The following is a 16,795-nucleotide window of genomic DNA, read 5'->3' on the forward strand; positions in this document are numbered from 1 at the left end:
AAGCCACGCGTTAACACTGAGTCTTTTTTTTTTTTAAATCAAAAAGACAAAAAACCCATGAAACTAACCCAAGTCGGACTCAAATCCTATCCAAATAAGGCGTTGACCCATCCAACCAAAACCAATCTGGGTCCAACCCATATTCAGAGATCGGGTTATGTCTCTTTTGAGGTTGTCTCACATTCCAACCCGGACCTCCCTTCGGACTCTTCCCCCAAACTCTGCACACAGGTTACAGGACACAGCTTCTGCTACTACCTCTACCTCTGTAAGACCCAATTTTCCTTTTTATTTATTTATTTATTTTTATCATTTACCTCCATTAATTTTTTTTTTCTTTCTTTATTGAGTTCTCATATTAATTGAATTTTGTTAATTGGATGCTTGTTTGGTAGACCCACTTTTTTTTTTTTTTTTTAAATTATTATTTTGATTTACATGCTGAATTTATGACTGTAGAGAAATTAGGAGCTAAGATTGTGGTCCTTTGTGTTTTGTTTTGTGAATGCTTTTATCTGAGTTTTGGATTTTGTTTATGAAAATTGGAGGATAATTTGTTTTTTAAGGTTAGCAACTTAGGTAAGCATAATTTTTTTTGAGGTTTTGATCCGAATTATGAGAGGTTCAACACGCATGGTTATTAGGAAGCTTGGATTTGAAATTAGAATCGTTATTTTTTTTCTTTTTTTGGTGAAAAATTACTACCGTGTTTTGATAATATGAATTTCTGTCTTTCTTCTTCTCCTCTCTTTCTTAAATATGTTTTTTTCTTTTTTTTTTTTTTTTGTTCACAATCCGAATTTGTTCGTGGTTTATGAATCTGGAGAATCTTGTTGAAGTTCTGATCCCCTGTGTGTGTGTATATTTATACACATTTTTTTTATTTGGCAAGTTACACTCATTGTCCTAGGTTGCCTTTTGAGCTAGAGCTCATTGACCTGTTATGTCATTATAAAATCACTTGAAAGCATGCATATTGGGTTAGGGTTAATTGGGACACTTTTTTCATTTGTGATTTATGTGAAATCACACCGGTGGAGTGTAGGCTCTCTCTCTCTCTCTGTTTATTTTTTGGAAAGGGGGTGTTGTGTCTACCTAGCTCTACGTGTTATGATCTAAATTCATGCTCTTTTTTTTTTTTTTTTTGATAAGTAAGAATGTTAGATATACGAATAGCTACTCTATGCATGAAAAACATAGAGCAAACCTAGAAAATATAAGAAGAACAAAACAGAGAGAAAACAAAAAAGAAAACCATACAACATATAATTACAAAAGAGAAAGAGAACTAAGAAAAGAAGGGAGAAAATCACTAGTCGTGAGTCCCCATGCCCGAGACCAATCAAAAAGAGTCTCACTAAAAGAAGCAAGCATCTGATCACCAAAATTATCCAAATCCTTAAAAGTCCACCGATTTCGTTCCTTCCAAATACACCATAGGATAAACAACGGAACTAAGTTCCATATCTAAGACAAATGCTTTCCCAACCAATTTCACCAGCCAAAAAGCAAATCTGAGATCGATCTAGGTATAACCCAAGACAAACCAGAAGTTATTAAGGCAAAGCTCCACAACTGATGAGCCATCTAACAATGAAGAAGTAAGTGATCTACCATCTCTCCACAATGTCGGCACATAATGCCCCAATCTACAAAATCCAATCCGCTCAATCTCAAGTTATCACCAGTTAGGATCTTATTCCAAGCTACACATCAAACAAAAAAAGAAACCCGTCTAGGTGCCTTTACTCTCCATATACCTTTCCAAGGAAAGAAAATTGAGGGAGAATCCCGCAATTTGTATAATATGATCAGATGTCAAACTCCCCATTAGATTTCAACTTCCATCTCATCTGGTCTCCAACATCTAGTGGAGGAGTATTAGCTCCCAATATACGAAGAAAATGCAGCCCTTCATCCATCTCCCAATCATTAAGTTCTCGAATAAAACGAACATCCCAAATTCTTCTATCTTCCGCCCCCTGCCTTGACAAAAAAGCTTCTACAGATGCCTCCTTATCAATGGCAATACCATATAGCCTTGCGAAAGCCAATTAGAAAAGTTGATCCCTATACTACCCATCTTGCCAAAATCTCACTTTATTCCCCAAACCAACAACAAACTGACAATTTTTGCTAAAATCCTCCCATCCCATACGAATATCTCTCCATAAGCCACACCCATGAACTCCCCTACCTAGCTTTGAGTTCCATCCCTTCCCCCCCCCCCCCCCCCCCCCTCCCAATTCTTCCCCATATTTGAAGCTACCACCCTCCTCCATAACCGATCCTCTTCCTTCCCAAACCACCACAACCATTTCCCAATGAAGCCTTATTGAAAGTAGTAAGTTTTCTTATCTCCAAGCCACCGCTAGCTATAGGCGCATGAACTTTATCCCATCGTATCAGATGAGTCTTGCTATCACCCCATAGAAAATCTCTTTGCAACTTTTCAATTTTATTAGCCACATAAGTAGGAATGGTGAATAGAGATAAAAAATAGGTAGGAAGACTAGATAACGTACTCTTGAGTAACATCAATCAACGCCCTTTAGACAAATACAACTTCTTCCACCCAGCTAATTTCCGCTCAATTTTTTCCAAAATGGGATTTCAAATTGAAGGGAAGTTGTGCGAAGCCCCCAACGGCATACCAAGATAAGACATAGGCAAAGTTCCAACTCTACAGCCCAAAATTTCAGCCAAGGCATGCACATCATCAACCTCCCCTATTGGAACCATTTCACTCTTGTGCACATTAACCTTCAAACCTGTTACCGCCTGAAAACTGAGTAACAACAACCGAATATGAAGAATTTGCCTCACATTTGCATCACAAAATAGGATGGTATCATCTGCAAACAATAGATGTGAAACACTTTCCCACCACCCTTCCTACCCTCAACTTTAAAACCACGGATCAAGCTAGCTCCCTCCACTCTTCTCAGCATCCTACTGAGCACGTCCATCAAAATCAAAAACAGCATAGGAGATAGCAGATCCCCTTGTCTTAAACCCCTTGAATTACCAAAAATATCAACTGGAGACCCATTAATCAAAACATAGAATTGAACGTGGATATACAAGTACGGATCCACTTACACCACTTCACTCCAAAACTCATTCTATTCAACAAATCCAGTAAAGCCTCCCAATTCACATGATCGTAGGCCTTCTCAATATCAAGTTTACAAATAACTCCAAGAACCCTACTCTTCCCTCTGCTATCCACACACTCATTCGCAATAAGAATCGAGTCAAGGATTTGCCTCCCACCCACAAAGCTATTCTGAGTCTCAGAGATCAACTGATCTAAAACCACTCTCAAACGATTTGCTAAAACCTTAGCCAAGATTTTATGCACACTCCCCACCAAGCTAATAGGCCAGAAATCTCTAATATTAGAGGCTTCATTCTTTTTAGGAATTAAAGCAATGAAGGTAGCATTAAGGGATTTTTCAAACTTACATACATGTGATTAAAATGTGTCTTAGTCTTAGAAAAGGATTGGAAGAATTTAAATGACAGGAGAGATCTACGTCCCATTATGTAGCTTGTAGGTCTAATCGAGCTCCAATGCAACATAGCTCAATTAAGCCATAATGGTAACTAATTAGGTTTGGCTTGATCAGTTCCCTTTCAACTAATTTGAATTCCTGCATGTATCTTTCTTGTGTCTTCTTGACATCTGTATTTTTGGTACTTCTACCTACATTACATGGATTGAAAAAAAAAAAAAAAAATTGTTTTGAAGTTCTAATATTCTTGAGTTTTTTTGCTTGTTGCTTGATGCAAATTTCATCAAGTTTAGGCATTTATCATGGGTTTAGGGTAGTTGACCTTGGTCTATATCATGGATTATACATAAAAAAAAAGTTGGGTAACTTCTATCAAGCTCACTTGAGGTTTTACAAAATGACACCCAACCAAAAGAAAATATTGGACAAAATGACATAACTCTATTGAGGTATGTATAAATGTGACAAAGAAGGCCATAGCTGATTTTCCTACTGAAATATTTCATTTAAAAAAAAAAAAAAATTCCCACCCAAACTATGGATGGAATGATACTTCCCTCTTGAGGTTTGTATAAATGAATAGGAATCTTTTCCTAAAAATGGAATATTCCATTAAGGAAGTAACAGTGAGAGAGGGATTCTAGGAAGCATGGACACAGGTACAAGTACGACATGACAATACGGCAATTTTTGAAAAAATAGGTTACGACATGGTGGGGATACGTATATTAATTAATTATTAAATGTATTTTTTATTTATTTTTGGGTGACTTCTAGCTTGCTGGCAAATCAATTTGGTTGTCATCGAAATGGTCACATTTGGATGATTATCCCACATTGTTTGATGTGGTGCTTTTGGAGGGAAAGAAATAGCAGAAGTTTTGAAGATATTGAGCATTTTATGCCTGATCTCAAATTATTCTTTTTCCAAACATTTATTGGACTAGCTGACTGCCTTGAGGAATCTGTCCTTTTCTATTGTTGATTTATTAGATTTATGCAATTTTTGTAATTGATTATTTCACCCCGGTATATTTCCTGTATACTTGGGTGACTCCTTTTTTCTGATATATATATTTTTGTTACTTATCCAAAAAAAAAAAAAAAAAAAATTTATTTTTATATGTTGTTAAGCATTTATTTTTCATAAATACATATACATATACATACATACATACATATATATATATATATATTGTTAAACATATATCAATTTAAGAGCAATAATGGATACTAAAGTGACTCCGTGGCTATTAAATGATGTTTTAGAATACAATTATTATTTTTTTAAATCCAATGGTGACTATTGATGACTAGATGACTTCTTGTGCTGCCTCATCCACCCCACCTCCATGCTCACCCCCAGCCAACACCACCTCCATCTCTTTTTCCTCCTACCACCTTCACATATTCCTTCACCCTCTCCTTTTTATTTCTTGTTCCCACCACAGTTTCCACCACCTTTTGGTTTTCTCCCATGCCCCCATTTTTATTCCTCTACTTCAACATTGCCTATCCCACTCCCACCACCTCAGTTGTCTAACCCTTCTCTTCTCTGCCTAATTTTCCTTCACAATCACCTTCACTGCCTAGCCCTCCTTTAGTGCCTAAACCTACATTCTTATCTGCTGCTCCTCTATCCCCACCAAATATTTCCACCAAATCATCCTCATACTTTATCCACCGACATCTTTGTTTGATCATGGAAGCAGCAAGGGATCTTTTCATATTAATGCAAAAATTTTCTCTCTTTCTTTTGATGGTGGGCAGTCTGATTCATTTTCTCATGAGGGTAATGTCATGAGTTCTATTTGGGTAGGATGTAAAGGCATGGAATGGATTCTTTCTTGTTTTGCCGATATACGTGATTGGGTTCTGGGGAATGATTCCTTTGTAAGCGACTCCAGGAAAATAATAAGTTGTTGGAATTTTGTGGTAGATCGAATAAGGCTGGCCTCTTTGTGGTTATTAGTGGTTTATTACGGTCGAGCTTGTTGAGGTTGTGTGATACTAGAAAGCTCTAACCATTCTAGCTGGTCTTCGTTTCAGAAAGAGTTAGGCAATTTCTTATCCTGTGAAGAACTAAGGCTGTTGGTCGGGATGACTCTAGAAAATGCTGGCAGTGTTGGTTTGGCAGCCAGTGGTGGCCAGAATGGGCAAAACATGCTTAATTATGGGAACCAAAGGAATTCAAGGAATTTTGAAAAATTTGGTAGTCAATTGGGTTGAAATGTGATTCATGGCTATTTTACCGTTAATTTTTCTGTTATAAGTGGTAGACTCACATGTGCATTTATTTTTTAAGTTGAATATTGAAATTTGGCTTTAAGAATTTTTAAACCTGAGGATGGGAAACTCACTATCAATCTGAAGATAGTGGAGGGTCCAATAATGAAGATGGACCTGTGGTTTTTTCTGGGCAAGAAGAGTCTCAGTGGTCCAATACTAAAGGTGGGCTTGTTTTGACTCCTGGGCACGGTACAACCCATCTTTCGGTTGATTCAACAAGTGATCAAGATATTCATAACTGATCAAGATATTTAATACCATAAATGGATCATTCTTTGTTTGATTCTATTTACTACATCACTAAATTAGTCTCATTTAGGGTTCATATATTTTGTTATGATGAATTTCCACAATGGTATAAATTGTTATGGATAAATTAATTTTTTAAAAATTGCTTTTGTTGGTTTGATGTGCCTCAAGTTTGTATAAATGACAGTCCTCACATTTCTATAATGCAACAGATAAGTCCATGCTCTCTCACATATTTACTTCTAACAAAATATTCCTTTTTTATCAAAATATTTCTACTCGTTTGTATAATCTCGAGGGGCCGGTTCGGCATGGGAATTGGGTATAAGAAACTTGAGAATATTCAATCAAGCTTTATTAGAGAAACGGTTGTGGAGATATGGGATTGAGAGGGTACATCTTTGGACGAGGGTTATTGAGGCTAAGTATGAAAACAATTGCCTATAAGTTTATGAGCTGTGGACAATGTTGTTCTGTTTATTTGGGCTCCAATGGGTTATGCCAAAGAGATTTATTTATTTGTTCACAGCTTGGCAAGGATCGTTTGGAAGGCATAGAAATATAGCCTTTTGGAAGGCTGTGCACATTGCGTAGTAATGGTGCCTTTGGCGAGAGCTGAATGCTAGAAGTTTTGAGGGTTGTGAATGGTCTATCCTCAATGTTGAAGCCTTCTTCCTCCATACCTTGTTAGATTGGAATGTAGATTTTCACCCTTCTCCTTGTTTTTACTCTTTTAGATTTGGTTGAGTATTTTAGTTTGAGAGTTGTTTGTATTTATCCTTAAGTACACCCTGTTGTAACTAGTTTTATTTTTTTTATAAATATTTTCGTTACTTATTAAAAAAAAAAAAAAACAAACCTTGAGGGGGAGTGTCATTTATACAAACCTCAAGGGAGGGGAGTGTCATTTCGTCCATAGTCTAGGTTTTTATTTTATTTTATTTTAATAAAATTTCATTTGAAAAGTCAAGAGTGGACTTATTTGTTACATTGTAGAAACCTCAAGGGGAGTATCTTTGGTAAAAAATTGGGGGGGGGGGTTGTTTTGATAAATCTCAAGGGAGATTGCTGTAATTTGCTTTTTTTTTTTTGGTAAGATACAAACACATGTTGCATATGGTGGGTTTCGAACTCATGACCTTACCCTTCACCATTCATATGAAGGGAGGATGTGCTATTTGAGCTAGAGATCATTGGTTTCTTGTGACCTATTTGTTTTAATTTTTTTCCTTGACATTGATAAATTTTTTTATTTTTTATTTTATTGCTTTTATTATATGTCCATGAGCAACTAAACTAACAATGTTTTTGCCTGTTAAAATTTGGCTTCCTTTAGAATAGTGTTCTAGAGTGCTTGTGTAGGTACCTGAGTACATTACTTGTGTATAAAGGACCATGTAATTCCTATTTCTAATAAGGCTTTTTTACTTATAATAAAAAAAGAAAAAAAAAAGAAAAAAAAGAATAGTGTTCTAGAGTGTTTTTTTTATTGGTAAGTTACACATGCACTCAATAGGTTTTGAATTTACAACCTTGTCCTCCTCCATCTACCCTTGTGGGAAGGGGAAGTGCCATTTGAGCCATAGCTCACTGGCTTGTGTTCTAGAGCACATTCTTACATTGTGATTGTTTTACATACATGTTATGATATGTATTTCTTAGTTGCCTCATTTTTAACTTTGTGCTCAAGCAGGATTATTTCCTCTGTTGCCTTTTCATTGATATTATTATGTTCATGCTTACTATGTTGGTGTTTAATTAGTGAGGGATGGGCCTATTGTGGATGATTGGTTCTTGTGACCATAGTGCATGCATATCATGTGTGGCGTGAAGTTATCTTATCGTATGCATTATTGACCTTATTGATTGACAGTGGTGAGAAAGGAATGACTGCTTGTGTGCTTGTATGTTTTGACTGTGTAAACAAGTTGTGGGGGAACATGGGAAGTTATTTATTGTGCGCTCAAGATCTTTTGGCATCTTTTTGGATATAAACAACTTAAGCATAGCTATAGGCCAATAGTGAAGGTCTATGACTGTGCATCCAACCTCTTTGTCAAAATTCTGCTCGTTTAAGACTTGTATGCTTACTGTTATTATGGTAACTGATAATAACCTAGAATGATCTTCTTATGCCTGCCTCATAAATGCAAAAGCCAAATATGCATTGGCTTGTGATGAATTGATATATGAAATGTAAATAGTGTCTTTTATTTCTTCCATGATCCTTATTTCATTTTCTGACTCTTCAAGTATTGTGTGAACTGTACACTAAACACAGCCAGTCATAGGGGGTATACTAACATGAAGTAATCCATCAAGGTGATTATTGGTGTATTTGGTTGCATAGACTATCTGTTTTCTGAAAATAGTAACATTCAGGAAGATTAGAACATAATATGATTGCCAAAAGTTTTTATTTTTTATTTTTAATCTCTTGGCTAGCTTTGATGTAGAGTGCTTTAATTGTTATAATGTATTCTCATACTAGTCAGTAGGGAAGGGATAAACAGAAATCATTAATAATAATAGAGATATTAATGCTTATATTAAGATATTATAACTTGTAGTGGGATTGGATTTTTTGCATCTATAATTTTTAAACCATATGGCATCTCCTCCCACTGTAAATAATAAGTAGAGGGTGAGATCAAAGGTTGAATCCAATATATGTGCATGCTTGCATGAGTTGTACTTGCCTATTAATAGAAAGAAAAGGTGTAGGAGGATTGAAATTTTTGTTAATGCCTGGTACTCCCAAAATGTGGAGAGATTACGAAAGTTTTTCTTTGGTATGGCATTTGCAACTTTTTAGGTGAGAGAACTGTTGGAAATATAAAAATTGTTGAGGACTTGTCATGTGAAACTCATGTTATTCCTGCATAACTCCTTTGGCAACAATGGCTGAAGTGATAATATGGGACATGCTTGTCATTTAGCTGGCTGCGGCGGTGGGAATATTTTCATTATTAGAGACTACATTACATCATGCACCGTTAGGTTTTTGAGCCAATGGAGTTTTTGTTTCATTTTTTATAGGCAACCTTAGAGTCAAGAAGTTTTTGTTCTCATGTAGAAAGGTGACTTGTAGGGGCTTCTGGGTGTGTTTGGTATTGGTTGGTATAGCAGATTGGATTAGATATAAAACAACTTATTCCATCCTGGATTGAATTCAATTTAAAAGAATTGCTATGCTTCATTGCTGATAGTTTGTCACTAACAGTAAAATTAATGTGTGTTTGGTATAGCTTATTTTGGTGAGATAAAAATAAGCTAGGGTTGACTAAAAGCTGTACCTAAAAAGAAGTGAGACTGTAAAAGGCTGTGCCTAAAGAAAATATATTGGCTTAATTTATTAATTAGGCTGTAACAAACGCACATAGTAGGAAGTGTATCTGTAATTAATGGTGGTTCATCATTGCCATGGCAGCTGCTGGCCATTGACGGTGAATTCTAGTGGCTCATGAAGGTGGCCCGTGGTAATCCTGAGACCATAAACAGTGGCCTTAAGGTAACCACTGTTTTCAATAAAATTATTCTTACTTATATATTAAAAAATAGTTTTATTAGAAACTCGTACACAGGAGGCATACTAGATGTAAGAATAGCTAAATTTTAAAAGTACAATGATCTAGGAACTCCAAAAAGTTTGAGAAAGAAAACTTCCCTGGAGCTGATGACCACTGGAACAAAGTTTTTGTAAAATGCAATTTCAAATCTGGTGCTGACCGCTCTCTCCATTCAAAATAACCTTGCCAAGTTGCTAGTAAATCCACCACCCTCATTAGCATCACCCACTTAACCATAAAAAGAGCAAAAACCATATTCCGTATCTCCTTAGCAATAGGGAAATGAAGCAACAGATGATCCACTCTCTCCAGCCCTCTTCCACAATGAACACCAGCTCATGAGGACAATGTTGCACTTCCTCAAATTATTTGCTATATTTATTTTTCACAATGAGGCAGCCCAAAGAAAGAATGCTGTCCTTGTTGGGACTTTAGGTCTTGTTTGGTTTGGAGGATGGAAATGTGGGGAGGACTGAAGAGTGAGAGTATAGAAAAAGATTTTATTTTTCCACCATGTATATTTGGTTGGGAGGATGAAAAAGTGGAAAGATGGAAAACTAATATAAAATTCTTTTGTTTGATTGAGAAGAAAAATGAGAGAATGGAAAAGATAGTATAATTGTACTTTTATGCCCCTATCAATAAATCATTTTTTTAAATAATTATATAGAAAATAAGAAGAAAAGACAAAGATATAAAAGAAAGCAGGATGAAGGAAAAGAAGCAACATAATGTGGCCATGTGTGGGTTGTTGATTTGGAGAGATTGGGCATTTGTGTAATTTTCTTTTCAAGCCCCCATATCCTCCGTATTTTCTCTCCAAATTGGCGAGATTGGTTTTTGGTGGAAAACACTCGAGACCCACCATTTTCTGCCACTTACCAAATAGTGGAAAATGGAAGTTTTCTCCCCCACTTTTCCTTCCTCATTTTCTATTTGCCCACTTTTTCCCCCAAACATTAGGCTTTCGAATGCCTTTCCAAGGGAATGTCACATCTTCTCAATGGGCTAAAACTCTATAATAGGAACAAACCTCAAAACCTTTTTAAGTAGATGGTTTCCAACTTAGTTTATCATCTCCAAAACCCTGTACTTCAATGGAATTCCTAATGGACAGACTCATTGTGATATCTCAAATGATCCACTACCAGAGCTTCCTTATCCTAGCAATTCTAAATAACTCATGGAACGACTCCCTAAGGGGTTCACCACCACACCAGGTATCAAGCCATAACTTTGTTCTTGTACCATCACCTTCCTCAAACTTAATGAATTGAGAAAATTTAGTCCTCCCCTCTTGAATATACTTCCACAAACTAACCCCACACGGCCTTTTGTCATCTTTCGTGCACCAACCACCCCCAATGGGTTCATACTTCTGATCTACTACCCACCTCCACAATGCCCCCTTTCCTCACCATACTGTCACAACCGTTTCCCTAATAAAGCTTTATTAAATAAATAGAGGTTTTGAATTGCTAGTTTCCCAATTTGGTATGGAGTATGAATTTTGTCCCAATTCACCAAGTGGGATTTGGATTCCTCACCCAAGCCTTTCCAAAGAAAATCTCGCTATAATCTATTTGATTGGATACATCTGCAAGAATTGGAAACAAAGACCAAAAATATGTTGGTAAAATTGTAAGAGTACTTTTGAGCAGGGTAAGTCTACCTCCCTTTGACAAATACATCCATTTCCATCTTGCTAATCTCCTCTCCATCATTTCCAAAACAAAATTCCAAATAGTTCTTGCTTTGAACTTGGCACCAAAGCAAGGCCTAAATATTTCATTAGGGATAAGGTTTACTCCTTCTATATCTTTTTATTGGATGTGAATTTTAAAAATATGGTGTGTTGGATTGCATGTTCTTTATGTTTTTAACACGCATGTCAAATTTCGATCAAATTGGATGTTATTTATCATTCAATCAATGAACTTATTTTTTATGCATAATATTTTATCACAAAAACTTGAAATTTAAACATGTCATTGATGACATAGTTATTAATCTTTGATCTTCTTAAAATTTTGCAAGCATAAAGAATATAATAAAAACATGTAATTTAACAGTTAGATTTTTAAAATTCACATCCAATAAAAAGATGTAGGAAGAGTTTTTAAGGGTTCTTCTCCAAATTAGTTTGGAGAGAAACCTTTTGAAAGAAGCCGTTTTGCACCCCCAAAATATTTACCAATCCTGCCAAATTTGTCACATCTGAAATCCCCTACAGGAGCCAGGCCTGATTTGCCCACATAAACTTTCAGACCCAAAATAGCTTGAACCAAGTAAACAGAATTTTTTATTTTTTATTTTTTTAATAGGTAATTAAACAGAAATTGCAGATGCCAACTCTATCTTGATTCAGCTTCACAGAAAATCAGTGTATCATCTGCAAATAGAAGGTGAGAAATTATGAGGTCATTGTTCTTCCTATTGTCAACTTTAAATCTGGACAAAAAGACATCCTGTCGCCTTATCCACCATTCTACTCAATGCCTTCATGACTATTACAAAAAGCAAAGGGAACAACAGATCACCCTGATGTAATCCTTTGGTGCTCTCCAAAAAGCCACACTGACTTCTGTTAACTAAGACAGAAAGCATACAATGGAGATTTAAAAAGAAATACATTGCCTCCATTTCTTTGGAAAACCACACCTGGGCAGTATGTGAGGAGGGAGAGTTGATTAATAAAATTATTGAATGTTTTAAGCATAGAGGCATGTTGGCTTTTGTGTGTTCATTTCGTTCTCTGCTTTGCTTCTTCTTTTCTTTCTCTAAGCTACTGTTTACGGATACTGTTCATACAGCCTCTGAGCATCATAAAAGCTTCTCTAATTCTTCTTCTTTTCAACCCCAAATCAAGCCATTTCTTTATCCATCAAAACCCTAAATTTCCACATACTAACTTCTACCAAATAGTTCTCAAATAACTCATCAAACCACCTTTTTATTCTTAACACAACCTCATAACCCTAAGAGATAAAAGAAAAAAAAAAGTTTACTGTTAAAATTTTGTTCTGCCAACTGCTAGACAAATTTTTTCATAAGAGATAATGGTGACTAACGTAGAATTAGAGTCCTAATTTAAGTCTTTTTCTCAAGATTATGAACAATCAAAGAAGACTTTGAACTATTTATGTGAAAAGGTTAATTCAATAGAAGCAGGGCTGGAAGACTTATCAGCTATGAAAGAAACTTTGGATAAGCTGGAAGTTGCTGTTTTGGCTAAGTGTCTGGGTGGGGTCGTGTATCGGTGTGGTTTACTCTCCAAGGGTGGCTCTCTCAATGGATCGAAGAACAAGAATTGAAAAGGGAGAGAGAAAAAAAATTTAAAAGGATTCTACTCTACAAGAATGGAATAGGGAGAGAGAGAGAATTTAAAAAGATTCTACTCTACAAGGTATTGAGGACGTTTTCAAAATTGTCAATGACAATTGTCAAATTTAATTTTTGGTGAAACTGTCAGTGAAGATTATTAAGGAATTAATTGATTGACGGTTTGATTTTTGGTTTGCTCCTGTCAAGTATCCAGTACATCGGTTTCTCCAGCTGGATTATAAAATGATGGATTTAGGTAGAATTTACTCATGTGCTTTGCTTAGTCCTGCAATTTATTCTGAAGTGATTTTCTATTGTAATTTGGGTGGTTCAACCACTTGCATCTCTTTGAAATAGAGCATTCTAATCATGGGTTCATCTTTAAAGAAATTTATTGTTTTTCAAAAGAATCACAAAATATTCAAGGTTTATAAGATTTATGTGCTAGGAGTATTTGCTTATTTGTATCCACTACATTGTGCAGACTTCAGTAAAACTCAAACCTATGTGATGGAAATATCAAATGATTTAGCTGTGAAGAAACCAAAGAGGTTGACATCTGTTGTTTGGAATCACTTTGAGAGGGTCAGAAAGGCTGACATTTGTTATGCTGTTTGTATACATTGTAACAAGAGACTCAGTGGATCAAGTAATAGTGGAACGACACATCTAAGAAACCACTTGATGCGATGTCTAAAAAGATCATCAACAATTGATGTGTCTCAACTACTTGCAGCAAAGAGAAGGAAAAAAGATACAACTGTGAGCCTTGCAAATATCAGTTTTGATGAAGGACAGAGAAAAGATGACTATATTAAGCCAACAATTTTGAAATTTGATCAGGAACAGAAAAAGGATGAAATTTTTAACCTTGGAAGTGGTAGGTTTGACCAAGAGAGGAGTCGGATTGATCTTGCTCGCATGATTATAGTACATGGTTACCCATTGGCCATGGTTGACCATGTTGGATTCAAAGTATTTGTCAAGAATCTTCAGCCGTTGTTTGAGGTTGTGCCAAATAGTTCTGTTGAGCAAGCTTGTATGGAAATTTATGGGAAAGAGAAACTGAAAGTGTACGAGACTATAAATAAATTGCATGGCAGAATTAACCTTTCCGTTGAAATGTGGTCTTCACCAGAAAATGATGAGTACTTGTGTTTGACAGCACATTATATTGATGAGGATTGGAAACTGCAGAAAAAGATTCTGAGTTTTGTCACACTTGATTCTTCTCATACTGAAGACATGCTTTCTGAAGTGATTAATAAGTGCCTGATGGACTGGGATGTTGACCGTAAGTTGTTTTCCTTGACATTTGATAATTGTTCCACGGATGATGACATCGTCATAAGAATTAAAGAACAAATCTCTCATAAAAGGCCTCTTTTGAGTACCGGTCAGTTGTATGATGTGCGATCTGCTGCACATGTTTTAAACTCAATTGTTCAAGATGCTATGGAAGCATTGCGAGAGGTGACCCAAAAGATTAGAGCAAGTGTCAAATATGTTAAAAGTTCACAGGTAACACAAGGAAAGTTTAATGAGATTTCACAAGAAGTTGGAATCAACAGTGAGAAAAACTTGCTTTTCGATTGTCCAATTCGATGGAACTCAACATATCTCATGCTTGAAACAGCCTTAGAATACAGGGGTGCATTTTCTCTCTTGCAAGAGCACGATCCTGACTACATTTCAGCTCTAACTGATAGAGAGTGGGAATGGGCTAGTTCTGTTACTGGTTACTTAAAACTTTTTCTTGAAATCACTAATGTATTTTCTGGCAACAAATTCCCAACCGCGAATATGTATTTTCCTGAGGTATGTGATGTTCACATCCAATTGATAGAATGGTGCAAGAGCCCAGATAATTTTCTTAGTTCCATGGCAGTGAAGATGAAGGCCAAGTTTGATAAATATTGGAGCAAGTGCAGTTTGGCTTTGGCAGTAGCAGCAATCTTAGATCCTCGATTCAAAATGAAGTTAGTTGAATATTACTATTCTCAGATTTATGGTAGTACTGCTTTGGATCGTATCAAGGAAGTTTCTGATGGTATAAAGGAACTTTTCAATGCATACTCTATCTGCTCAACATTGGTTGATCAAGGTTCAGCTTTGCCTGGTAGCAGCTTACCTAGTACTAGTAATGACACTAGAGATAGACTAAAGGGTTTTGACAAATTTCTTCACGAGACTTCTCAGAGTCAAAATGCAATATCGGACTTGGATAAATATTTAGAGGAACCAGTATTTCCTCGTAATTGTGATTTCAACATATTGAATTGGTGGAAAGTTCATATGCCAAGGTACCCTATCCTGTCCATGATGGCACGTGATGTTCTTGGGACTCCTATGTCGACTGTGGCACCTGAATCGGCATTTAACATTGGAGGTAGAGTGCTTGATCATTGTAGAAGTTCGTTGGATGCAAATACTCGACAGGCTTTGATATGCACACAAGATTGGTTGCGGATGGAACCAGGGGGTATGTGCACCAAATTTTAACTATGCATATTTGAATTTTACTTTGATCCATTTTAATTGGTAGTTTATTTCTATTAATCTTCTATTCTCCTGTATCAGATGTCAATTCATCCTCAAGCCTTTCTCCCCTACCGCTTCTCATTGAACCAAGTTAATTTGTCTAGGTATGTTTCTGTTGGTTTTGTAATCATGCATTCTCCCCAAAATATCTACTTTTGTGGTGTCAACTATGTAAGTGCAATCAACTTATTTTTGGTTCGATGGTATTGTCATGCAAGGTTAATGGAACCGTTCAGCTGATATGATAGCAACTGATTGTTTTGTTTACACTCGGGCCTTATTCTAGAAGCTCATGTGGTGTTAATCAAATCTATATTTCTTTTGAATGTTCATATGTCACAATTAGATAAATTGCTGAGTACTTTTAGTTGTTTATTAAGAAGCAATGTACATTTTATGAGAGCAATTAGATCCTTACAATTATGCTTAAATTAGAGGGACCCTCTCTCTCTCTCTCCAAAGAAAAGCTTCTTCACCCCTTCCATATATTTCTCCAGGTGAGCTCTTGCTTTTACGATGTGTATCCTCTCCCTTTTTATTGAAACTAGTCGCGGACCCGCACATTGCGCATGATAATTTTTTTAGGGTCGTTTTATTATTATTATTATTATTATTATTATTATTATTACTACTAAATTTAATGAAGAGTAATGCATTTCATAATCATTATCACAACATAATTTTTTATTATTGTAGAATTGTTTTATTTAATTTTTAAAACATTAATTCTATCATAGTCAGTTGACTAATTTGTACATCTCCTAGTCAATCGAACACATTTTGCATGTTACATATAATTCTTCATTTCCATAAAGGGGCATTTACAATCACAATGACTTACTCCAATATTTTTGCGTGCTTGGTTATTTGGGATGTAAAATGTGTTTAATTCAAAAGTTGCATGTCGAACGATTTGCTGACTGTTTTGGAGCAGTTGTTTTCCATTTGGTTGATTTATAATCGATAACAATTGTTGTTTTCCCTCGTCATTCAATTCATATAACAAATGTTAAATGGGGATTCTCTGGTACCAATAGTAATAGTAATCAAAGGAAATATTGTGGTCTTCTCAAAAAAGAAAAGAAAAAGAAAAAGAAATATTGTGGATATTGTATGCTTTTATCATAGAAGTTGAATGTCGACACTCCATTAGCACGTGGAACATGCATGCGATTTTTTAATATATAAGCATGGGTTATTTTACTTGTAACAAATGGTAAATGAGAAATTTGTACTACATTTGTTTTGAAGTAAAATATTTTCAAACGTAAAATATTTTACATGTAAAACATTTTTAGTAAAATA

General features: G+C 35.6%; 1 protein-coding gene across 3 annotated transcripts; it reads left to right on the top strand.

Annotated features, from left to right (window-relative positions):
- Positions 1-42: 42 nt before the first annotated feature.
- LOC112000316 (zinc finger BED domain-containing protein RICESLEEPER 1) lies at positions 43-15,921 on the top strand. Of its 3 annotated transcripts, none has more exons than XM_065768122.1 (4): positions 43-268; positions 13,434-15,431; positions 15,530-15,594; positions 15,709-15,921. In XM_065768122.1, the coding sequence occupies exons 1-3, from the start codon at positions 58-60 to the stop codon at positions 15,583-15,585; spliced, it is 2,265 nt and encodes a 754-aa protein (XP_065624194.1). In that variant the 5' UTR covers positions 43-57; the 3' UTR covers positions 15,586-15,594; positions 15,709-15,921. The 3 variants fall into 3 exon arrangements, with proteins under 3 accessions (XP_065624194.1, XP_023888185.2, XP_065624195.1); XM_065768123.1 differs by adding an exon at positions 9,487-9,567 and having other exon boundaries at positions 155-268; positions 15,530-15,921; XM_024032417.2 differs by having other exon boundaries at positions 15,530-15,921.
- The last annotated feature ends 874 nt before the right edge of the window (positions 15,922-16,795 follow it).

Source organism: Quercus suber, unplaced genomic scaffold (assembly GCF_002906115.3).
Source record: "Quercus suber isolate HL8 unplaced genomic scaffold, Cork oak 2.0 scaffold_890, whole genome shotgun sequence".
Taxonomy (NCBI): domain Eukaryota; kingdom Viridiplantae; phylum Streptophyta; class Magnoliopsida; order Fagales; family Fagaceae; genus Quercus; species Quercus suber.